The sequence below is a fragment of the Acinonyx jubatus genome, chromosome C1 (assembly GCF_027475565.1).
Source record: "Acinonyx jubatus isolate Ajub_Pintada_27869175 chromosome C1, VMU_Ajub_asm_v1.0, whole genome shotgun sequence".
NCBI lineage: Eukaryota > Metazoa > Chordata > Mammalia > Carnivora > Felidae > Acinonyx > Acinonyx jubatus.
Window position 1 is genome coordinate 109,278,542 of NC_069381.1, and position 24,209 is coordinate 109,302,750.

Genomic DNA, 24,209 nt, shown 5'->3' on the forward strand with positions numbered 1-24,209 from the left:
TCTAATCCATGAACATGGAATGTCTTCCCATATGTGAAGGTGTTTGTCATCTTCAATCTCTTTCATTAGTGTCTTATATGTTTTCAGAGTACAGGTCTTTCACATATTTGTTTAAATTTATTCCCAGGTATTTTATTCTTCCTTTCCCCCTTCCCTTCCTCCTTCCCTTCCCCCTTCTCTTCCCTTCCCCCTTCCCTTCCCTTCCCTTCCCTCTTCCCTTCCCCCTTCCCTTCCCTTCCCCCTTCCCTTCCCTTCCCTTCCCCTCCCTTCCCTTCCCCTTCCCCCTCCCCCTCCCCTTCCCTGGTATTTTATTCTTTTGGGTATAATTGTAAATAGTAGTTGTTTTCTTAATTTCTCTTTCTGCTACTTCATTATGAGAGTATAGAAATTCAATAGATTTCTGTATATTAATTTTGTGTTCTACAACCTTACTGAATTCGTTTATCAGTTCTAATAGTTTTCTGGTGGAGTCTTTAGAGTTTTCTGTATATAGTATCTTATCATCAACAAATAGAGACAATTTTACTTCCTCTTTGCTAATTTGGATGCCTTGTATTTGTTTTTTATGTCTGATTGCTGCAGCTAGTCTACATTTTACATTTTTTAAAAATCTAAAACTGTTACTGTTTTAGCATTTAACATTTTATTCTAACATAACTAAAATTTATATTATTTAAAAGATCTTTTAAAATGGATTTTTGTCTTAAAAATGGAGGACTTGCTTTCTCAGTTCACAGTTGCACTGTCTACACCTAAAGAAGCTGGAAAAGATGAAACTGATATATCAGAGTTTTCTGACTCAAGAAAGAGAGGGATCAACTCCATAGAACTGGGTAAATTCTACAAGAGCTAAAGATATAAAGCTGACCTCGATGTGTATCACATTGAACTTTATCTCCACCCTGTGCTTCTGGAAGGCGGTGACAATTGAGAAATTCTCCGCAACTTCACCTTCTGGTAAAAGACTCCCCCCTGTCTTTACATATTCTGAGACAGGGCTCACCTCCACCACTCTTCCCTCATGACCCTTTGCCTAGCTCTATAAAACCCCAGACTCCTTCCTTTTTGAGATATTGTTCTTTAATGAACATTCTCCCTAGTGCAATATTCCGAGTATAACCATTCGTTAATTGTTGGTACATTTTATTTTTGACAGTTTTGATGCATGATTTGTATAGGAGCAAGCTTGTGGTGGGATCCCTGTTTACCCCACCCACATGATGAGCCTCTCTGTTCTTGGCTGGTGATTTGAGACCAGAGGTGTGTCTGACTTCTGGTCCTGCACTCTGGATTCATGTCCGTCAGTAGCATGGCAAGGATTCTGTTTTGATTCTTTTTGAGTAGTCACTTGATTTCTGGACCTGACTTCTTTTGGCTTCATGGTCTATAACCATTTAGGTTCTAGAGATCTTGTCTTTGTTGGGTAAAAGATGACAGCAAATCTTGTCTGTTACCGTTTTCTGTTTGTCTACGTTGAGCTGAAATCAGTTAAGGATTCAAACCCATTGGGAAGAGAACAGCTCTTGATATGGAGCAGTGAATTCTGTTAACCTGTGTTTACTGTTGACCAGGGCTGAAATTTTAGAATTAGAGCTATAATAAACAATCTATGTCTATCTGTACATTGATGGTTGTCTCTGTAGTTCAGAAAGGCTTTACTTCTTATTGTGAGTGTGGGGTTTTTCTACTTCTGGATGGTATTGCCAAATTAGATTATAAAATCACCTAAATTAAAGGAGCTCTATTCTGATTAGCTTAGAGATAATTAATCACCTTATATAAATGGAATATTGTTAAAATTTCCAGAAGTTAAGGAACCCGAAATTTTAATGCTTTCAAAGAGCAAAAAGAAAGAAATATATAGAAATTAATTCAGAAATAGTTTAAGAACAAGTTCACACTAGGCCAATGAGACTATTTTTTTAATTAATTTATTTATTTTGAGAGAGAGCAGGGGAGGGTCAGAGAGATAGGGTGAGAAAGAATTCCCCTTCCCACCCCCCATTTGGGGCTTGATCTCACAAACGAACTGTGAGATCATGACCTGAGTTGAAATCAAAAGTCGGATACTTAACTGACTGAGCCACCCAGGAGCCCCAGATGAGACTAGTTTAATATTTTTAAACTTAGTTTAATATTTTTGGTTTAATAAAAGCAGCTATGTAGTCTCTGAGCATTAGGTATAATATAAGCTTATTTTTTTTTAGTTTTTTTAAGATTTTATTTATTTATGAGAGAGAGAGAGAGAGAGAGAGAGAGAGAGAGAGACAGCATGAGTGGGGGAGGGGAAGAGAGAGGGAGACCCAGAACCCGAAGGAGGCTCCAGGCTCTGAGCTGTCAGCACAAAATCCGACGCGGGGCTTGAACTCACAAACCGGGAGATCATGACCTGAGCCGAAGTCAGATGCCTAACTGACTGAGCCACCCAGACACCCCATAAGCTCATATTTTTATTCTATTTAGGCATATTTTCCTTGAGTTTATGCATATCTTGGGATCAAATAAGCTAGCATTATTTATACTACCTGTTTAAGATTATGAAACATATGTGTTTGGATTTAACCAAGTCAGATTATTATTCTGACAAACTTTATTTCAATGGTAATTATGTTTCCTGGGTATGTCCACTTGAAGATAATTGCCAAGATGTTTGTGTAATTTAAACCCTTGGAGTTATACTACACTGAGTTAATTAATGGCTGTTCACTAGATAGATACCTGGGTCATCTCCAAGTAAGTCATCACATTGCCTTTGGTTTTATAATGATAAATGAAAAACATTAAAATTCTCTAATCAAACAAGGTACGCAAGGATGTACAAAATTTTTTTAAATTTATTTTTATTTTGTGTGTATGTGTGTGTGTGTGAGAGAGAGACAGACAGAGACAGAGAGACAGAGAGAATAAGTGGGGGAGGGGCAGAGAGAGCGTGGGGGGGAGAGAATCCTTTCATGCTGTCAGTGCAGAGCCCTGATTGTGACCTGAACTGAAATAGGAGTTGGACACTTAACTGACCAAGCCACTCAGGTGCCCCAGTATGCAAGGGTTTTTATGTTGTTCTTTTTTTGTTAAACAGTGAGAGCAAAATAAGTTATCAGAATATAGAGATAGGAGCTGAATGAGCATGCTACTAATGGAGAAAGTGGGGCATTTTCACAGATTTTTTTTCATTTTCACAGTATTTTTCCCCATCCCATCTCCATTTGATATTGATCCAAACATGCCACTGACCATTTAGTTAAAAAAAATTGCAGGATGCTTGTGCACACTTTATGTACAGCAAATGAGTAGGGAGAGGGAATGTGAACAAATAGAGAAAACTGTACTGTGGTGGTCAGGACGTGGTGGGACCAAATTGTGCCTTTCTCATTGAGAATGTCTTCTTGGTCTGGAGGAACAGAGTTCTGGAGTAAGCTAGCAAGTTCCCTTTGTAGTAGACACCTTGGTCTGCTGCTAGAACACTTCACCTGTGTCTTCATCCTCCCATCTCCAGCTGTGTGGGGGTGTGGATTTCACTGATTGGCTGCCCATCAAATCGGAATCTGATCTGCCTCACTGACAAACCCGGTCATTCACAGTAGGCTTTCGTCAGTTTACTAAGTGGTGTGTATGCCTCTTAATCTTACGCTGCACCACAGAACCATCCTGCCCCGCCACCTTCAAAATAATATGATCTTGTTCTCAGTTTTGATTCCTTGGGCTTTGCATTGGCCATGGTGAGTGCTGGCATTTCCTCAGCTGCTGATTCTCAAAAGAGGTACCAGGTCTGCACCGAAGGAGCACCCCAAAAAGCTTTTAAAAGTACAATGTGAGGGGTTTTTTTTTAATTTTTTAAATTTTTATATATTTTTGACAGTGAGAGAGACAGAGTGTGATCAGGGGAGGCAAGAGAGAGAGAGGGAGACACAGAATCTGAAGCAGGCTCCAGGCTCTGAGCTGTCAGCACAGAGCCCGATGTGGGGCTTGAGCTCACGAGCTGTTAGATCATGACCTGAGCCAAAGTTGGACGCTTAACCGACTGAGCCCCCAGGTTCCTGAGGTTTCTTATGAAAACTTGCAGCACAGCAAACTCAGGAAGGCCTGTGGTAAATGACCATTCTTGCTGCCCCTGTGAAAGTAACCATGTCAAATCTAATGAGACCAGCCTTATTTTGTAATCAAGACTAATGTCACTTTGAGATTATTTTTTAATCAGAAGTGAGGAGATGAAGGAAAACATTATTTCAGTAGAAAACTATGTGCACAGTTCATAGTGCATTCTTCCAGGTATTCAGATTCAAGCCTTGTTCATTGTCTCTGAGCTACTTTGCACCTTCTGTAAATTGCAGGTAACTGATGGAGATAAAACTCTCTCTTGTCTGGTAGAGATTTAGTTGACCTTCTAGACAGTGTGGAAGAATCGGTTCTGATACCTACCTGCACTTTGGACAGGATCCTGCTACCTTTCCCAAATTGTCAATCCTTACTAAATTTTCACTTCCTCCAGTTTCCATTAACATCTGGCCACAACTCTCCCAATGAATATTTCTAGTTTTTCTCACTCCCACCCGGCTTGGCATCACCAAGATTAAAGCTTGATCACCCAGATCCCTTTTGGGTCTCTAGGTCGTCTGGCCATTTCCCCAGGATCTGGAGAAGCCCTGCAAGCTGAAGCCTGGTGACTTGTTATAAACCTGGAAGGACTGCTCACAGCAGCAGACCCTTCATGACCTGGATTTCCCTGGACAAGGGTAGTGTGGGAGCTTTCAGAAACTCAGGAAGCAGTGCTGCTGCGTAACAAAGATTTTCCTCCACCAACTTCTTGGAATTTACTGGACTAGATTGTTTCAAGGTTCAACTCCTGGTACTTTATTTACAAAAAACTTTTGTATTAACATTTCCCTTTCCCAGTTAGGCATCCTTCTTTTAAGATGTCTGATCTCCAGGATCCTGACATCTGATCTTTGCTACCACCTTCCAGTAGATGGTTCAGCTGGTTTTACAGGAACCACACCAACAAGAATCCACGAGATACAAGTTTTCTTTTTCATATTTCTTTATTGAAGTGTAATTGGCAAACAGTATTATATGTTAGTTTCAAGTTTGATTTGGTTAGTGTCAGGTTAGAGTTGATTCAGCAATTCTACCCATTGCTCAGTGCTTCCCACAATAAGTATAGTCACCACCTGTCACCATACAATGCTTTTACAGTATTATTGACTATTTCCATGTCTTACTTATTTTATAGCCTCTTCATCTATTTCACCCATTCTCTTCCACCTCCGTTCTTGGCAACCACCAGTTTGTTCTCTGTATTTAAGAGTGTGTTGAGATAGAATTTCTTAGACCCTGCTTCACTCACTCAGGAGGCTCATGATTGCCTCTGAGTTGTTCAGCAACAACTGACATTTGAAGGGATTAATCATACTGAGTTTTATTTGAGCTCTGTGCTGCTGGAAGGCAGAAAAACTCCCAACCCTTTTTTTTTTTTTATTAAAAAATTTTTTTTTTAATGTTTATTTATTTTTGAGACTGAGACAGAGCATGAATGTGGGAGGGGCAGAGAGAGAGGGAGACACAGAATCCAAAGCAGACTCCAGGCTCTGAGCTGTTGGCACAGAGCCCCATGCGGGGCTCGAACTTATCAACTGCGAGATCATGACCTGAGCCGAAGTCAGATGCTCAACCGACTGAATCACCCAGGCGCCCCTCAACCCTTTTGAGTTCTGAGAAATGGCTAATTGCCAAGGACCATCCTGTGCTTGCACCTTGGACCCACCTCTACCCTTTCTCATGACTCCCTTGTTCACCTGCCTCTGTGAAGTCCAGGCCCCCTTTGCTTAGAGGCGCTCCTTATTAATGAATCTTTTCCCTAGTGCAGTAGGCTGAATAAAACAATCTCCTTAATTGTACCATGCGTTTTGTGTTTCACAATGTTAAAAATATAGCTTATTTAAAACAAGGTTTTTTTTTTAATGTTTATTCATTTATTTTTTGAAAGAGAGAGAGAGTGTGAGCAGGGGACAGAGAGAGAGGTATAGAATCCAAAGCAGGCTCCAGGCCCCAAACTGTCAGCACAGAGCCTGATGTGGGACTTGAACCCATGAACCATGAGATCATGACGAGCTGAAGTCAGATGCCCAACCGACTGAGCCACCCAGGTGCCCTTACTTTAGCTTATTGTTATGCATATTTTCAGTATTTTCAAGTAATACTGTTCCAGTTCAGTTGCATTATCACTTTAACACCACTTATTGAGGATTTGAAGAAAAAAGAATTGGATGACTTAAGTAATTTAATAATTTAATTTGAAAGACAAAATTTGTTTCTCACAGTTTTAAAATTAGATGTGAAAAAAACCAGTGGGCCATCTTACAGGGTAAGGTATGAGCAACCTTGATTAGTGAAGTATATAATGGCTAGGAGACCCATAAAACTCATGCCGTCAACACCACTAGGTGGAAAGTCGGTGAAAGAAATCACAGAGGTGAACTTGTTTTTGGCATATTGGAGTAAAGATGGTGGACTCACCATGGCAGACTCACTCCCCAACAAAACAACAGTTAACTGGAGAAAATTATTAAAAACAATAAAGTCCTGGAAATTATCCTAAGTGTATACAGCAAGTAGAGAAACAGTCATTCAAGAAAATCTACTAAATCTCAATAAGAAATCTGTGGCAACAGCCCTGCCAGCTCCATCGTACAGAAATGCTACTCCAGGTACTCTACTTGGGGTAGTCAAGAAGAGGAGGGCTTTCCCCTCCCAGACCCCATATGTAGAGTAGAAGCTCTTCTGTAGCTGAGCAAGCCACGGATGCTGGGACCTCTATCCCTGCCACCACCCCAGCTGGCTTACAGGGGAGGCTCCACACCAGGAGGGGCAAGCCTAAAAGAACAGGAGTACCATCACCCCAGAGATCACTTTTAGAGAAGGGTTACTCTGGGATAAGTGGGTTGCTACCCCTAAGTCTAGATCCTGTGCAGGGTGCAGAGATTCTGTCCAGGGGAAGAGTCTGGCCACAAGGATTAAGAACTCCCAGCTCTGTCTGAGGGGGACTGACTTTATTTGGAACAGACTGTCTAAGGGTATTGTTGAAAACAGTGGAGATTTTGGTCAAGAGGAATTAGGAAGGCGCTTATAGCTACATGATACTAGTGGCAACAAGCACTAGTATCTCATCAGACATTTAACAGAACCAGGGAGAGCAATAACCAAGAAGAATGCTCCTTGGATCACAGTCAACCCTGGGTGTCAGTAAGTTTGTATATAAAACATTCACCCACTGAGAAGAAATCACATCAGGACATGGAGCAGATTTGGAAACACTCCCCAGGCTGCACAAAGACAAATTAACACAGGAAAGAAACCTTGCTGATACAAGGGCCTTAAGTGCAATTTCTGACCAAACACTGGTTGAACAATAAGCTACTCTGATACAGGGGCAATGCCTGGGAAGCCAGGCTTTCATATAATATCACACACATCCCTTGGAGTCTGAAAGACTGTGCGTGGCCATGGCTGGGCAATTTCAGGAGTGATCAGAGGGGGAAAATCCAAGCTACCGGTTTCTGGCTGCACATGGGTAAAAACGAATTAGCCAACCAAACAGCCAACAAATAAATTCCTCAGACTGCGGTAGCAGCATTTAAGACTCACACACTTTCAATGGTAAAGGGTAAAAAAAATTTTGACCAGTAAGTGACTTGTGCTACCCCAAGGATGACTGCTAGAAAGCCAGGTTAAGAGAGAAAAACAAGACAAAATCTGAATGGGAACATCAGAAGCTGCACACTACTAGGGAAATAGGCCTTACAGAGTTTGTTCAGCAAGTCACTATACAAATAAATAGCCAAGCAAACAAAAACATCAACCCCTGGGAGATGGAGGTAATTAGTATCCAGAGTTGCTATAGCATAATATCTAAAATGTCAGTTTTCAACAGAAACAATTTTGAGACATGCAATGAAAGAGGAAATTATGACCCCACACAGGAAAAAAGTGACCAATACAAACTGCTTTTGAAGGGGCCCGGATGTTGGACTTAGTAGACACATACTTGAAAACAGCCATTGTAGGATTGTAGAGGCACCTCAGTGGCTCAAGAGTCTGCCTCTTTTTTTTTTTAATTTTTTTTTAAACGTTTATTTATTTTTGAGACAGAGAGAGACAGAGCATGAACGGGGGACGGTCAGAGAGAGAGGGAGACACAGAATCCGAAACAGTCTCCAGGCTCCGAGCTGTCAGCACAGAGCCCGACGCAGGGCTCGAACTCACGGACCGCGAGATCATGACCTGAGCCGAAGTCAGCCGCTTAACCGACTGAGCCACCCAGGCGCCCAAGACTCTGCCTCTTGATTTTAGCTCAGGTAATGATCTCATGGTCGTGAGACTGAGCCCCTGCATCACCTGCTTAAGATTCTCTCTCTCCCTCTGTCCCTCCCCCACTCATGCACTCGCAGGCTCTCTCACAAAAAATAACAACAAAAGCCAGCTATTGTAAATATTCTTGAAGCACTAATGAAAACCATACTTAAAGAATTGAAGAATTGATGACAGTATCTCATCAGATAGAGAATAGCAACAAAGAGATAGAAATTATAAAGAAGAAGAACCAAATAAAAATTCTGGAGATGAAAAGTACAATAACTAAAATAAAAAAATTACTGGGAGTTTAAATAGTAGATTTGAGTTGGCAGAAGAAAGAAACAGTGAGTTTGAAAATATAGTAATAAAGATAATTCAACATGTAAAATGGGGAGAAAAAAAGAAGAATGATCAGAGCTTCAGAGAAATGTGAGACACCATTAAATGCATTAACATATGCATAATGGACAGAAGAGAAAAGGGGCAAAGGAATTATTAGAAGGAGTCATAGCTGAAAAGTCCCCAAATTTGATGAAAAGCATTAATTTATATGTTCAATAAGAATGAGCTTCAAGTAGGATAAACACAAAGAGATCCATGCCTAGACATAACATAGTCACAAGGTTGAAAAACAAAGATAAAGTCTTTAAAAAAAAATTTTTTTTCAACGTTTATTTATTTTTGGGACAGAGAGAGACAGAGCATGAACGGGCGAGGGGCAGAGAGAGAGGGAGACACAGAATCGGAGACAGGCTCCAGGCTCTGAGTCATCAGCCCAGAGCCCGACGCGGGGCTCGAACTCACGGACCACGAGATCGTGACCTGGCTGAAGTCGGACGTTTAACCGACTGCGCCACCCAGGCGCCCCAAAGATAAAGTCTTAAAAGCAGCAAGAGGAAAACAATTCATCACATGTAAGGAAAGTGCACTAAGAGCGACAGCTGATGTCTCATCAGAAACAGTGGAGGCCAAAAGACATATCTAAAGTGCTTAAAGTAGAAACCTGTCAACCAGTAATTCTATATCCAGCAAAACTATCTTTCAAGAAATAAAGACAAAATAAAGGCAAACTGAAAGAACTTATTGCTGGCAGGCCTGACTTATAAAAAACACAAAAAGTTCTTCAGACTGAAAGCAAATGACACCAGATAGTAACTAAAATCCACATGAAAAACAGTGTCAGTAAAGGTAAGTAATTACAAAAGGCAGTATAATTGTATATTTCATTTCTCTTCTTCTCTAAACTGATTTAAAATGTAATGACCTAAGACATAGGTATATGCTCATACTGCTAGGCTTTTTACATACAGAAACATAATATGAGTCAACATTTTGTAATAGCACAAAGGAGGTAGATGGGAACACAGCTGTTTTCGAGTAAGGTGATGACACCAAATGGTAACTCAAGTCTACAAGAAGAAATAGAATCAGAAATGCTAAATAAGAAGGTTAATACAATAAACTGTATAAATATATAATTGCTTCACTTTCACTTTTAGAAAGACATAAGATTATGTAAAATAATTAAAACAATGTATTTGGGGGTTTACAATATAGATGGATGTAGTAGATATAATAATAACACAGAAAAAGGAAGGAGACATCTCTAGACCACTGCATCCAACAACCTCAGATTATACATTCTCCAGAATAGATCATCTGCTAGACCATTAAAACAAAACTCAATAAATCAAAGATGGTTGATATTCTACAAAGTGAGTTTTCTGACCACAATTGAATGAAGTTTGAAATCAGTAACAGAAGGAAATTTGGGAAATTTATAAATATGTGGAAATTAAGTAACACATTCCTAAAGAACAAATGAGTCAAAGAATAAATAAATAAATAAAACCATTTTAATTGAAAATGAATACAAACATACAGAAACTTAAGGGATGCAGGAAAAGCAGTGCTGAAAGGGCAATATATACCTATAAAAGTCTACATTAAAAAAGAAGAAAGATCTTAAATCAATAATTAAACTTTTTACCTTAAGACATTAGAAACAGATGAGCAAACTAAATCCAAAGCAAGCAGAAGGAAAGGAAACAATACAGATTAGAGTAGAAATCAATGAAATAGAGAAGAGGAAAAAAAAAAAATAGAAAGAAACAATGAAACCGAAGGTTCGGTCTTTGAAAAGATCAACAAAACTGACAAACCTTTAGCTTACCTGACCAAGAAAACAACACTCAAATGACTAAAATCAGAAACGGAAGAAAGGATATTACTTTCAATCTTACAGAAGTAAAAAAGATTGTAAAAGAAAACTGAACAATTCTACACCAGCCAACTAGATAATCTGGACAAAATGGACACATTCATAGAAACACATAAAGTATAAAAACTGACTCAAGAAGAAACTGAAAATCTGAATAGACCTATAACAAAGAGATTGAATTAGTAATTTAAAAACTACCCACAACAATCAGCAAAACTAAAAGGCAACCTACGGATTGGGAGAAGATCTTTGTAAATGACATATCAGGTAAAGGGTTAGTATCCAAAATCTATAAAGAACTTATCAAAGTCAACACCCAAAAAAATAATCCAGTGAAGAAATGGGCAAAAGATACGAATAGACACTTTTCAAAAGAAGACATCCAGATGGCTAACAGACACATGAAAAAATGCTCAACATCACTCATCATCAGGGAAATACAAATCAAAACCACAATGAGTTATCACCTCACACCTGTCAGAATGGCTCACATTAACGACTCAGGCGATGACAGATGTTGGTGAGGATGTGGAGAAAGGAGGACTCTTTTGCACTTCTGGTGGGAATGCAAACTGGTGCAGCCCCTCTGGAAAACAGTATGGAGGTTCCTCAAAAAATTAGAACTACCCTATGACACAGCAATTGCACTACTAGGTATTTATCCTAAGGATACAGGAGTGCTGTTTTGAAGGGGCACATCCACCCCAATGTTTATAGCAGCGCTATAGACAATAGCCAAAGTATGAAAAGAGCCCAAATGTCCATTGATGGATGAATGGATAAGGAAGATGTGGTATATATATACAATGCAGTATTACTCAGCAATCAAAAAGAGTGAAATCTTGCCATTTGCAACTACGTGGATGGAACTAGAGGGTATTAGGCTAAGTGAAATTAGTCAGAGAAAGACAAGTATCATGTGACTTCCCTCATGTGGAATTTAAGATACAAAACAGATGAACATAAGGGAAAGGGAAGCAAAAATAATATAAAAACAGGGAGGGGGACAAAACATAAGTGACTTTTAAATATAGAAAAGAAACTGAGGGCTGCTGGAGGGACTGTGGGAGGGGGGATGGGCTAAATGGACATGGGGCATTGAGGAAGGCACTTGTTGGGAATAACACTGGGTGTTATACATAGGGGATGAAACACTGGATTCTACTTCTGAAATCATTATTGCATTATATGCTAAGTTGGATATAAAGTAAAAAATAAAAATCAATAATAAAAAAGAAAAAACTACCCACAAAGGAAAACCCAGGACCAGAGGCTTCACTAGGGAATTCTACTAAATGTTTAAAAAATTAACACCAATCCTTCACAGACTTTTCCAAAAATAGAAGAGGAGGGAACACTCCCCAACTCATACTGTGAGGTCAAGGCCTTGATTCCAAAACTAAAGAAAGACATCACAAAAAAGAAAACTACAGACCAACATTTCTTATGAATATACACAAAAATCCTCAACTAAATATTAGCAAACCAAATCCAGCAACATATACAAAGATTATACACCATGACCAAGTGGGGCTTATTGCAGGATTGCAAGGTTGGAATAACATATGAACATCAATGTAATACACTACATTAAGAGAATGAAGGACAAAGGTGATAAGATCTTTTAATCTTTCTGATATAGTAAAAGCATTTGACAAATAAAACATGCAAACAACAAGGAAGGGAGGAGAAATTCCTCAACATGATAAAGGGATTTATGAAAAACCCACAGCTAATATATTTAATGGTGAAAGACTGTAACTTTCAGCCTAAGATTAGGAACAAGACTTCTATTTAGCAGTGTACTGGATATTCTAGCCAGGGAAAATAGAAAAATGAATAAAAATCAATAATGGAAGGGAAGAAGTAAAACTATCTCTTTTTGCAGGTGACATCTGGTGGATAGAAAAGCTTAAGAAATCCCTTATGAAACTACTGGAAACAATGAACAAGTTCAGCAGGGTTGTAGGGTGCCAGAGGAATCTATGAACTTTAATTATATTTCTATACACTGTGAAAAATCTGAAAAGGGAATTGAGAAAACAACTCCACATACAATCACATCAAACATAATAAAATACGAATAAACCAAAGGAGTGTGAGACTTACATGCTTAAAACTACAAACATTGCTTGATGAAAGTAAAATCGAAATAAATGGAAAGACAGCCCACATTAATGAATCAGAAAACTCTTTTATAATCACACTTACCCCCTGCCCCAATCGTTCCCAATCCCTGGCAACCACTCATCCGTTTTCATTCTCTATAATTTTGTTATTTCAAGGATGTTTTATGAATGGAATCATCCAGTATATAATCTTTTAAGATGGGCTTTTCCCACTGGGCATAATGACCTTGAGATATGTCCAAGTTGTGTGTGTATCAACAGATCATTCCTGTTTATCTTGCCTCCTTGTGTAACTCTCGAATATTTTTAGAATTCCACTTTGATCTATCTATGGTATTTTGGGGGTGTACCTCTTTACATAGTTGTTTCTTTTTTTGTTTGTTTCTAGTGGTTACTCTAAAAAGTCATATTATTTGTAGCTTAGGCAGTTACTGGTGTTGACATTTTACTCTTCTGAGAAAGTATTACAGGTCCCTGAGGTTTTCTTCACTTTCTTCAGTCTCCCAACTGTGTTCAGTTTGGGTGGTTTCTATTCTGTGCTGGGGTTTCCCCATATGGCTGGTGGAAATAGGCATTATTCTTTGCGTTATGTGAGTACCAAGCGCTATCCCCTGACCTGGAGCACACGCATGTCTCAGTCTAAGGCTTGAGGGGGATCCTCTGGAGATCTTTGGAGCTCTCTCTCTCTCTCCTTTCCAGTACCAGTCCTGCAAAGTCTAGCTGTCCTGGTCCCCTGGGATTTCAGCTCTGTTTCTTTGACTAAGGGAGTCCATTCGTGTCCACCTGGCTTCCTTATCCACGGATCAAGGCCTGGAAATACTCTTGAAGCACTGAGCTGGGACAGTCACAGGTTCACTCATTTGTTTCCTGTCTCTTGATCATTGTCCTTTGTTGCCTGATGTTCAGTGTCTTGAACACCTACGTTTTCTATATTTTGTCTGTTTCATATATTTTGTCTGGTTCCTGCTGCTTTATTGTGGCTGGGTAGAGGTGTCTCAGTAATTACTTCTTGTTGGAAAGTAGTTTTCCTAAAGGTACATTATGTTAGTACATAATAGTTTTCTCACTTGATTTTAAAATGAATTAACAGCTGGTTAAGAAAATGTTTCATTTTCACTTCCAAGACGGTAAATATTGATAGATGCAGCCCACAAAAATCAACTCTCTTCCGTGTCCTCAGTACTTTTTAGGAGTGTAAAAAAAAAGACCAAGAAGTTTGAGAATTGCTTACCTAGAGGAGTTTATTTAATCCCCACAAATTTCTTTATGAAGGAGGTACTATTATTATCTGCTCTATTTTACAGATAAGCAGACTGAGGCCCAGAGTAGGGAAGCACCTGCCTCGGTGACAGTAAGTGTGAGACTGGATGGTCCGTGCTCTTCAAACCAGCATGCTGCACTGCCCTGAACAGTGTGGGTTTTTCAACTCTTGTCATGTCTGAACTTCACAGAATAAAGGCCCAGCCCCTGGTCTCCCACGTGTGTCCACCTGCTTTTCACCGGGCATAATCCTTGGGCTCTGAGCCTGTTCATATTGCCAACTTGGGGTGTCCCCAGGAGAAAAAACACGTGTGGTGAGTCTCTGCTGTGCCCTCAGGCTTGGACTTCACACTAATGGACCAGAGCCTAATGGACAGATGTGCCAGTGGAATTGTGGCTTGTCTGGGTGGCGCTTGCTCGTCAGAGGCCCAGGGCCTCCCTTTGCACATGCGCATTTGACGAACAACATCCACTCTGGTCAGAGTCGCTGTGCCTCAGGGCCGCCACATCTGCCTCTCCTGCGGCGAGCCTTGGACTCTTGTGCAGCTACCAGAGTCTGCAATGTGTAACATGAGTTTGAGCACCAGGTGGGTTTGCAAAAAGATTCTGTTTTTAAAAGAATTCTTTCCATCGAGATTTCTTCACATTATGAATTCCCTAGGTGTAAATAAACTTTTTTGTTTGTACAAATTCAGTTCAGGACTGCATGTGGTGAGTAAAATGGCATCTGAGATGTTTTGATCAACAAGAGTGATAATGCATTCACATTCAGGCAGCTCACAAGCGTATGAAACTTACCAAGAATGCTTAAAACGACGTTCATCTAACAAATATTTACTGAGCAACTTCTCTGAGTAGAGCCCTGTTCTGGGTCTGGCGGAAAGAGCAGCGAACAAGGCAAGAGTCTGTCTTGGAGAGTTTACATTCTCCATAGCATATTTATAACACGGTATATAGCATATTTATAACACGGACGCAGGTTATTTTAAACAACATGGCAATACAGCATAACATCACTGGTTCCAACAAATAGTTGAGTGCCTGCTGTCTATCTAGCCAGGCCTCTGTTGGGTGCCGTGTTGCACAAAGTAAATAGTTTCATGCTCGGGTATAAAATTTGACTGAAAAACAAAACCCGGTTATCCTCATGAAAGCTGGATCTACGAACTGTGCACATAGTGCCTGTGAATGCCAGCCTCTGCCCCCCACGTAGCACGAGTCTGAGGAGACCCTGGGACAGTGTGTACAGCACAGTGTGAAGGATGCCCCGGAGTTGTACAACTGGGCAGCTCTGATAAGTCCTGCACAGCATGGACGTTTGCCATGAAGAAATATGAAATTTCAAGCACAAAAGGATCACAATTGTGCGCACAGTGACTGCGTGCAGATAAGACTGGAATCAGTATTGTTGGCACCCATCTTTGGGGGTGAAGCTCAAGGAAGTTTGCTTCTACTTCTGGGCATTTCCCAATACAATGAAAATTAAAAAAAAAAAACTTGTAAAAAAATGCTTATTTATTTTTGAGAGAGAGAGACAGCGTGAGTGGAGGAGGGGCAGAGAGAGAGGGAGACAGAATCCGAAGCTCCAGGCTCCAGGCTCCGAGCTGTCAGCACAGAGCCTGATGAGGGGCTCGAACTCACAGACCGTGAGATCATGACCTGAGCTGAAGTCTGACACTCAACCGACTGGGCCACGTCAGCGCCCCTACAATGAAATTTTTATAGCAAAAGATTAGAAAATAATTAAAATCATATAAATAATCTTGAGATTTCCCTCCTTTCAGGGAAAATAATAACTGGCAAGAAGGTGTCTCAGTAACTGTCCTTGGGTTATTCAAAGTAGTTGCGGGTTTTCTTTTCTCTGTGCCCTTGTAGGGCTTGGTTTTGGCGTGTGTAAGTGCTGTAAACATCAGGCCTCCCTGGGGACTCATGAACTCAGGAGTTTAGTAAATGCTCATTTTAGTGGCTGCCAAATGGATGCCACCCTGGCAGCTGCCTCTTTTCTGGTCTCTGAATGTGGAGGGCAGCTGTGGCTCCTTTGTTTTGCTGGCCCGGCTCCTGGGCCTGCGGGGGGGGGGGGGGGGGGGGGGGGAATGGGCTTTCAGTGGCCCGCCCTGCAACCACCTCCCGAGGGAGGCCGGCCTTTCCTTCCTGGCTTCCTCCACCCTCTCCTGACCCCAAGGTGCCTCCGGCCCACCCTCCAGCTCAAGCGGAGCCTCTTGCCTAGGGAGAGGTGACGCTGGAATATCTGGGTACCCGTGGCGGCTGGACACTCCCAGCAGCTGCTGCCCAGTCCTTCTCCAAGTGGCTGTGCCAAGCGGGCTGGGCAGCTGCTTTTTCCACCAGAGAAGGTGCTGGCAGCGCTCAGGGAAGGAAGCAGCAGAAGGAGGTGGAGTGGAGACTCAGCCCCCTGAGGTAGAGACACTGCATGGCGCCTGAGGGGTACTCTTTGCTTTTGAGATGTGTATGGGGCTTGGTCCCTGCCATTCCCTTTATGTCCTTTAAGTGATCATGACAATGTTGCTAATGTTGGGGTGAAGGAACAGCCCCAGGGTGGTCTGCCTCCTGGTTTAGCCTCACACACCCTTACGTGGCATGCAGATGGTGAAAGCCTGCTCACCTTGGCTGGATGCTAGGCCTTCTGTGGATGAGACCAAGTGTGGACAGGTTGGGGTTGGGGATCATGGTGGTGCGGGCACAGCTGATTTTTATTCTGGACAGAGGTTGGAGATGGTTGGTGGGTTGGCTGTCCTAATGGGAAAGAGGAGGCAAAGAGAACCCCATGTGTAGAAGAGAGGTGTCCTTAGGAGCAGAGAGAGGCTTGGTGCCCCTGCAGGTGAAAATCTCTGTGATCACAGTGCACAAGTGATTTCTTGTTGGACCACGCAGTGATGCTTTGTGGTGCAAACATGTGGCATTCCTGAATGCTGTTTGGGGTTGTGCAAGGCCACTCTTGTTCCAAGTCTGTGAGTTGCATCAAGCCTGCCCCAGAGCTAAGGTAAGAGAGAACTGGCATTTTCTTTTCAGAGTCCAAGGCCAGCCTGTCTTTGCAAAGGAGTTGTGAAGCTCCGTGGTCCTGTTATACCCCTGGGTAATCCAGACCCTCAAGATGGGTTCTGTGTTCGCCATAGGCTAAGACAACCTCTGAGTCTCTTTTGTTCTGCAAGCTCTAAAAGAATTGGTGGCTTATGATTCTGCCATAATGGTAATCAGACTTCTTTCACTGAGCTCTGCTTGGGCCAGGAAGAAGGAAGGTCATGTTGGGCTGGTCAGATGATGTGTATAATAGCAGATCACTGTCTGAAGGCATGCTCCCATTTTAAAATAGAAATATTTCATTGTTAAAGCAGCAAATGATCTGCTTTCTGTGGGCGTATAGAGGCGGGTGTGCACCCACTACTCATTTTTGGCCAGGCTCCAGCTAGAGCCTCCAGCTTCTCCTCTGTGCCATCCAGGTGCTTCCCTGTCCTTCCCTGGGGATTGTCACAGGCCACTTCTGGAATACACTTTGGTTCCAGTTATACACTCCTGCTTGACGACAGCCCAGTTTAGCTATCCCCAGTGCCCCGAGGGGGAGATGCCTAAACCAGATTCGGGGGAGAGGCCCTTTGGGCAGAATGGTTAGGGTGACTCATTTCACATGGGCCATCATTAAATAGGCATGACACAGGTCCTTTGTGCTGGGAAGGCACCCTGGCTCCTTCTGGGACCTGGGCCATGGTGAGAGACCCTGAGACTTCCTCGGGGCTGCAAGGCCCTACCATCACATGGGGGTGGGACTTTGAATCTAGATACAAGTTGAGGCATTTTGGGATCCCCAGTTTCTCTCTGTCCTCATGCCACTAATTAGGCTGGTCTGGTCGGAGGAAGCTCAGCCCCTCCCTTGGCTCCATGAACCCTGAGCCCTACCTTAGCATCCCTGGGCACTGGGCTGGCTCAGGTGTAGCTGTCAGCTAGAGAGGGGCATGAGGGGGAAGCCCCCTGAGTCCCAGAGGGTGTTGTGTCTGTCCTTGCTTAGAAACCCCCACTGTTTAAAAAAAATTTTTTTTTAACATTTATTTATTTTTAAGAAGAAGACAGAGCTTGGGGGGGGGGGGAGGGCAGAGAGAGAGAGGAAGACACAGAATCCAAAGCAGGCGCCAGGCTCTGAGCTGTCAGCACAGAGCCTGACGCAGGGCTTGAACTCACAGACCATGAGATCATGACCTGAGCCGAAGTCGGCCACTTAGCCGACTGAGCTGACTGAGCCACCCAGGCGCCCCAGAATCCCCCACTGTTCTAAGGGTGGAATCCAAACACTAATGTGGCCCTTGTGCTCTGGCCCCCTGGCCCCTCTCCCTTATTTCCCATGCCTTCTGCCTCTCTGTTCTCCAGAGACACCACCTTCTTTCTGACCTTGAGCTCCCGAGCCCATTCCCACCTCAGGGCCACTGCCCTGGATGCCCCCCCCCCCCACTGGCTCTTTTCCTCACTCAGGTTTTAGCTCCAATGCCACTCCTCAGAAGCCTTCCTTATGCCTCCAACCTAAAGCAGCTCCTCATGTTGTTCTGTTCTTTGCAGCACTGTCCCTGCCTGAAGTCACGTTTATGTTTTATTTACTGTTTGCCCCCCACTGCATGTCCTCTTGTTCACTGCTCTACCCCCAGTGCCTGAATAGCATCATTACTCTGGGATGAATGGGTGTGAGTGAGTGAATATGTGAGTGACCACTGCCAGGCAACTGCAGCTCTTTCCTGCAAATCTGCATGAGGCTGGCACATGGCTCCTTGGAGCCTTCGTATCTTCAGCAGAGCTGACTGATGCCCACAGCTGCCACCAAGCTCCTTCCTGTTGAGCTTGCCCTTGGCCCCAGGATGAGGCATGCTACATGGTCCGCGAGCAGCAGAGGGCTCTGGTTTGGCTACAGGCACATCTTCCTGTGCTCAGCAACCATGCTAAGGAGGCTTTCAGGCTTTCAGGTAGGCGTGGGATCCCCTTGGGGCAGGGAGCAGGTCCCTGTGGTGTTCTCCCTTCTACTTTTCATCCTTTTTGGTTCCTGTAGGACCCCAACATTCAATGAACCATCGAGTCGGGCAGTCCATTTCTGGAGCACAGCCCCTGGCACACCTGTTCCTCTGCATCAGCAATTGTGGAAAGCATTTCTCCTTAAACAGGCAGATGAACCAAGAAGTCATCCATACTTGATGCTTAATCAACCATCAAGTTACAGTAAAACACTATTTATTAGCTAGGACACCACTGCAAAAGAACTAACAAGTGCAAACTGCTCTGGTTTCAAGATACCAGCTGCTTAGGAACAGACGCCTTTATCAAGCTCATTTCTGCAGGTGTAACTCTGTGTGTCACTATCAACTCTCCCTTCTGAATTCCACTGTTTGTGCGTTGCTACTTTGCACTGTCATTTCTAGATAGTCTTTATCTGTTGCCAAGCTAGAAGTGATAGGATGTTTGATGTTCGGTAGGGTTAATAGATCAGGCGGCTCGGCCCTGGCCTCACGGTGTGATATTTGGGTTGCTTCCAGTTATATGCTACACTCCACAGCCCAGCTGGAAATATGTGCCTGTAGGTAGAGTGAGTGAGGGTGTTTTTTGTTTATGTAATATTTTTCTCAGAATAGATTCCGCAAATGATTCTGTGTTACAGGGCCACTTTAAAGGGCTCTTCCCTATCTTGTCAGTAGTGCTTCATCATAGAAAGGAGTGCTCGGTTCTCCTCCCCAACTCCGGCATTGGGTTTCTCCATTGTAAGGTACCTTTTGCTAGGTTAGGGGTTACTCACATGGGTGGGTTGAAATGGTTATTTCCCAGGGAGGGCACTGGTCTGGCATCTCAGTATGTAGACTTAGGCTCACGGGTTGAAGGGACGCCCCCCTCCACCTTGGGCTCCCCTGGGGTGGGACGACGTGCACTGGGGGGTCCCCAGGGCCCCCCGGGAGGGAGTTGGTGCCCAGAAAGGTCTGTGTGAAGCACGGAAGCGTGAAGGTGACCCCTCTCTTGGACCTGGGGCCGCAGCAGGAGCTCGGGGCTTGGAGGCAGCGGGGAGGTGGTCCGAGCACCGTCCCTCGGTGTCCCCCAATCCCGGTCGGCCCGCCAGCGTTCGAGTTCTGGGGCGGCCGGGGACAGCGGAGCGGGAGCGCGGCGGGGGGGGGGGGGGGGGGGCGTCCCGGCGGGGTTGGGGGGCTCCTTCGCGGTTATTATAACTTCACTCCCTTTAAAAGGAAAACTATGCCGGGAATCCGGGGAGGTGGCGAGCGAAGCCCGGGCGGGGGAGGACGTGACCCGCGCCCGCCGCAGGCCAGGCTCGGGTGTCCCCAGAGCAGGGGCCGCGCCGAGTGGCAGGGCCCACCCCTCCGCCCCCACTCCCCCAGCTTCCCACCACCCCCTCGCGGGCGGGGCGGACCCCACCCCTGCCCCCCCCCCCCTCCACCTCGCGGGCTGGGCTGCGCGGCGGGCGGAGCCGCTCTTGGCCTTTTTTGGGCGTCTCCCCGCTCGGCTCCCGGGACCTGCGGGCGGGTGCTCGGCCGGCTGCGGAGGCGGCGGAGGGGGTCCCGAGGCGACCACGGGCTCAACGCGCGCGGCCACAATGACGGGAAGGTAACAGCCCTCCCCTCCCCCGCGCCCTTGGGCGGAGGGCGCCACGCGCCAGGAGGGCGCCTGCCTGGGCGGGACTGCGGGACGGGACCCCCGCCCCGACCCCTGCCCCCCCCCCACCCGCCCCGGGGAGCCGGCCGATCCACCTGCCGCGCCTCCGGCCCGGCCCCTAGACCTCGGTTGGCTGCCGGGGTAGCGGTGCCCGTCGGGACCGGGGTGTCCGGCCCGGGTAGCGGCGCGCGTCAGGACGGGGTGTCTGGCCGCAGCAGGTGAAGCTCCCTCCCGCCCCCCTCCCGCCTACCTTGCAAGATGGGCACAGGTTTCCCCTCTCTAGTGGAGAACCAGGGCTCAGAGGGGCCGGGGCACCAACCCGAGGTCACAACCAAAGGGCAGGGCGTTAAAACCCAGACTGTGGCCTCTATCAGCTTCCCGGACCCCCAGCTGTGTGATCCTGTGGAGGAGATCTTACCTCTGGGGCCCTTGTCTCCTCCTCTGTAAGCCCAAACGGTGAAAACGGTGACAATGTTAAAAATGATAACGGGTCTGTGTGGGGGTCTGGCTAAACTCTGCCCAAGCATAGGCTGCTCAGGGGTGGGGTGGGGACAAGGCACTCCCCTAGGCCTGGCCCAGGCTGGGCTCCCAGGCCCTGGTGCCATTTCACAGATGAGGTAACTGAGGCCCTAGAGGCTGAGTGACTTAGGAGGTCAGTCACATGTCCACTAGTGTCTGGCCAGTGTTGGCCTCTGCAGTCCTTTCTGGAACATGGCTGGGTATAAGTGCATGACTCAGACTGGGTGGGAGGGGATGGTCTCCGAGGCCCAGCAGCCCCTTTCCAGCCAAGCCCTGGCAGGACGATGTTCTTTGACTTGTGGTTTGTGGGCCGAGAAAACCCTGTGGTTTTGCTAGGAAAAAGACTTGGGGAGAAGCCGTACCCAGGAATGGGGAACAGCTACGGAGGGTGGGGTGATGGCCCCAAATCTGGTGTGATGTGCAGAGTGGTCACCCAGCTGGTGGGGATACGCTGGCCCACAGTATTAGGGCAGCTAGGACACCCAAAATGGCAGATGTCTTGTTTCAGATGCACTTTGCTGCCCACTCCATCATGGCCTGAGTCTGTGGACACAGCCAGCCTTCCAGGGCTCACCCCTCCTCATGTGCTCTGGAGCCCCTGCTTTCCCTGCCCGCTTCCTGGTCCCCCACCTGTAAGCTTATGAGGACAAGATGGGACAGAGTGAAACAGGGACAGCATCAGGAGCACAGTTGAGTGGGATGTGTGCGAGGTGGCCCAGGCACAGCAAACACCCTAATAAGGCAGGGCCACACCCCTCCAGCTTTGGCAGCAGCTTTTATCCCGACACCCTGCAGTATCTGAGGCAGATCAGAGACAGAGGCACCTCTGTTCTCTTGGCAGGGCTCCTGTCGCCCCTGAGTCCCTTGAGCCTTCCAGGGAGGGGCTGTCCCCCAGCCCAAGGAAGGCAGGCAGCTTTGGGAGCAGGGCCAGCCCGCCCTGGCTTGCTGCAGGGATCCAGCAGGTGCCCCGAGCCTGAGAAATGCTGGTCATCAAATGAAACAGGGCCCAGAGTGAACTTTGGAAAACACTGGGTGGAGTTTTTCCTTGTAAAAGTAACATTGCTCATCTCAGGGAGTTAGAAAAACCCCCAGAAACGTTAAAGATAATGGGAACAGAAAAAGAGAAAGAAAACACCCACAGTTCCACTCCTCAGAGATGCCCCTAGGAATATTTTGGTGGCTTGCTTCTTTTCTTGTGGGCTCTTTTCCTGCTCATTTGTTTTTTGCAGCTGTGAGCCGTCTAGGAGCAGAGTTTGCCTGCCACACGCAGTGCCCAGGCTGGGATTGGCTTGCGCCACCCTCCCCACCCCCTCCCCCCCCCCCCCCCCCCCCCCGCCCCATGCCGCTCACAGGCATGGGGCCAGGCCAGCTGAGGATGGGACATCCAACCCAGCCATCGGGGTGGGCGATGTTTTTCCCATCCCAGAAGCTGTGGAGTTTTGCTTTCACTCTGTTGTGTGCCACCTTGACCTATGCATGCCCACTGCCCCCATGAGACCCCAGGGCAATGCCCACGCTGCATCCTGGTTCTCTGCACATCCACCTGCGCTACCTAGAACCAGGCTGACCTGGAAACAACCTTCTCCTCGTACACCTCACGCACCCTGCCAACTGTATAAAGTGCCAGCTTGCCCCAGGACCAGAGTGAGCAAGGCCAGGGGGAGGGCAGGGAAGAGCCAGTGAAGTGGCCCAGAGTGTTGTACACGGCCGTGCACTTTGGAAACACACCTGCGGGTGCTGTGGAGAGAAAGGGCTGCTGAGGAAGAGATTGGGAAGGAGGTCCGCCACAAGGGAGGCTTCTTGTCATTGGCAGCCTTGGGGGTGGAGAAGAGGAGGGGACTCAGGGGTCTGGGAGGTAGAATGGGAGGACCTGACTGAGAGGGTGGAATCCAGGACGATGCCCAGTGGTGGAGCAGGTGTGGGCCCCAAGCTAGTTTGGGCCATGAAGGATTGGAAGAGCTGTGACAAGTCCCTGAGGAAGTGCTGGGAGGAGGTTGGAGAGGAGGGTCTGAAGCCCCAGATTGGGCTGAGCTGGGACAGAAGGGTAAGGAGGGCCTGGGTGTGGTTGGGGGTGGGCAAGCTGTGGGATGGAAACTCAGCCCTGGTGGGGGCCCAAAGACTCTGGACCTTAAAAACACCCAAATCTTTGTCCCAGCCGGAGGGACCTTTGACATCAGCACTGGTCTACAGTGAGGATGTGAAGGCCCAGGCAGGTCACACCCCTGCTAAGGGTCCCAGCCTGTCACTGGCCCTCCTCCAAGTGCAGCCTGGGACTGGGCGCTCACAGCTGGTGAGGTCAGTGGCTTGGCCTGCTATAGGGTGGAGTCCCACCCACCACACGACCCTAGTCTGCTGAGGCCACCAGGTGCCAGCTCCCGAGCTGGGCCTCTGTACAGTGCAGAGCAGGGCTGCTGGATCTGGGTCCCCACATCCACCAGCACCCTTGCCCTCCATGGTGCCCAGTCCCCACTTTCTTCAGGAGCATGCCCAGTGGCCCCCTTGGCGGAAGAGCCTGCCAGCATGTAGCTAAGATGGCAGCCAGGGCCTGAGCACAGCACGTGGAGCTGTGGGAAGCAGATGATGAGTGCCACACAGCTGGACCCTGAGACCCAGACCAGGCCAGGCTAGGTAGCACCCAAGACTCAACTCCTCCCTTTCCCTGGACTTCTGGCATTGACTCCGACCCTGCCAGTGCAGTGCGGTGGGGGGGTGGTGGGTCCGATTTGTAGCGTGTCCATTTCTGGGCTGAAAATACCCCCACCTCGGCTCACTTCAAACTACCAACATGATGTTAACTGGTTCCCAAAATTCCTGAAAATTCAGCAGTCAGCACTTGGGAGCTGCTACAAGATGGCCCGGGCATCCTACTGTGCAGAGGGGCCCGGCTTTGTAGGCACAGTGGCTGTCCCGCGCCTCTCCAGCTACACTGCTTCTCTCTGTTCCATCTGTCAGTGCAGAGTCATACTAAATGTTCCTTAGGTCTTCATTTCCAGGGAGGGTGGGCAGAGGGGGCACCCTAACTCTCCTCCTTGTTCTGTTTATTCAAATCTTCTAAATTCCTGACGGTGAATATTTACTCAATATGGCCTAAT

At 46.1% G+C, this 24,209-nt stretch overlaps 1 protein-coding gene across 3 annotated transcripts in view; it reads left to right on the top strand.

Annotated features, from left to right (window-relative positions):
• The first annotated feature begins 16,210 nt into the window (after nucleotides 1-16,210).
• Nucleotides 16,211-24,209, top strand: part of LIMS2 (LIM zinc finger domain containing 2) — a 42,471-nt gene continuing 34,472 nt past the window's right edge. Inside the window, exon 1 of one of the 3 annotated variants that reach the window (XM_053214853.1) lies at nucleotides 16,211-16,371. Coding sequence is in view for 2 of the 3 variants with exons in the window: in XM_027056063.2 (XP_026911864.1) it covers nucleotides 20,540-20,550 (11 nt within the window). In the remaining variant the exon portion in view is untranslated. Of the gene's footprint in view, nucleotides 16,372-20,327; nucleotides 20,551-24,209 lie in introns of those variants that run through there. The other 2 variants (XM_027056063.2, XM_027056066.2) reach the window with 2 other exon arrangements.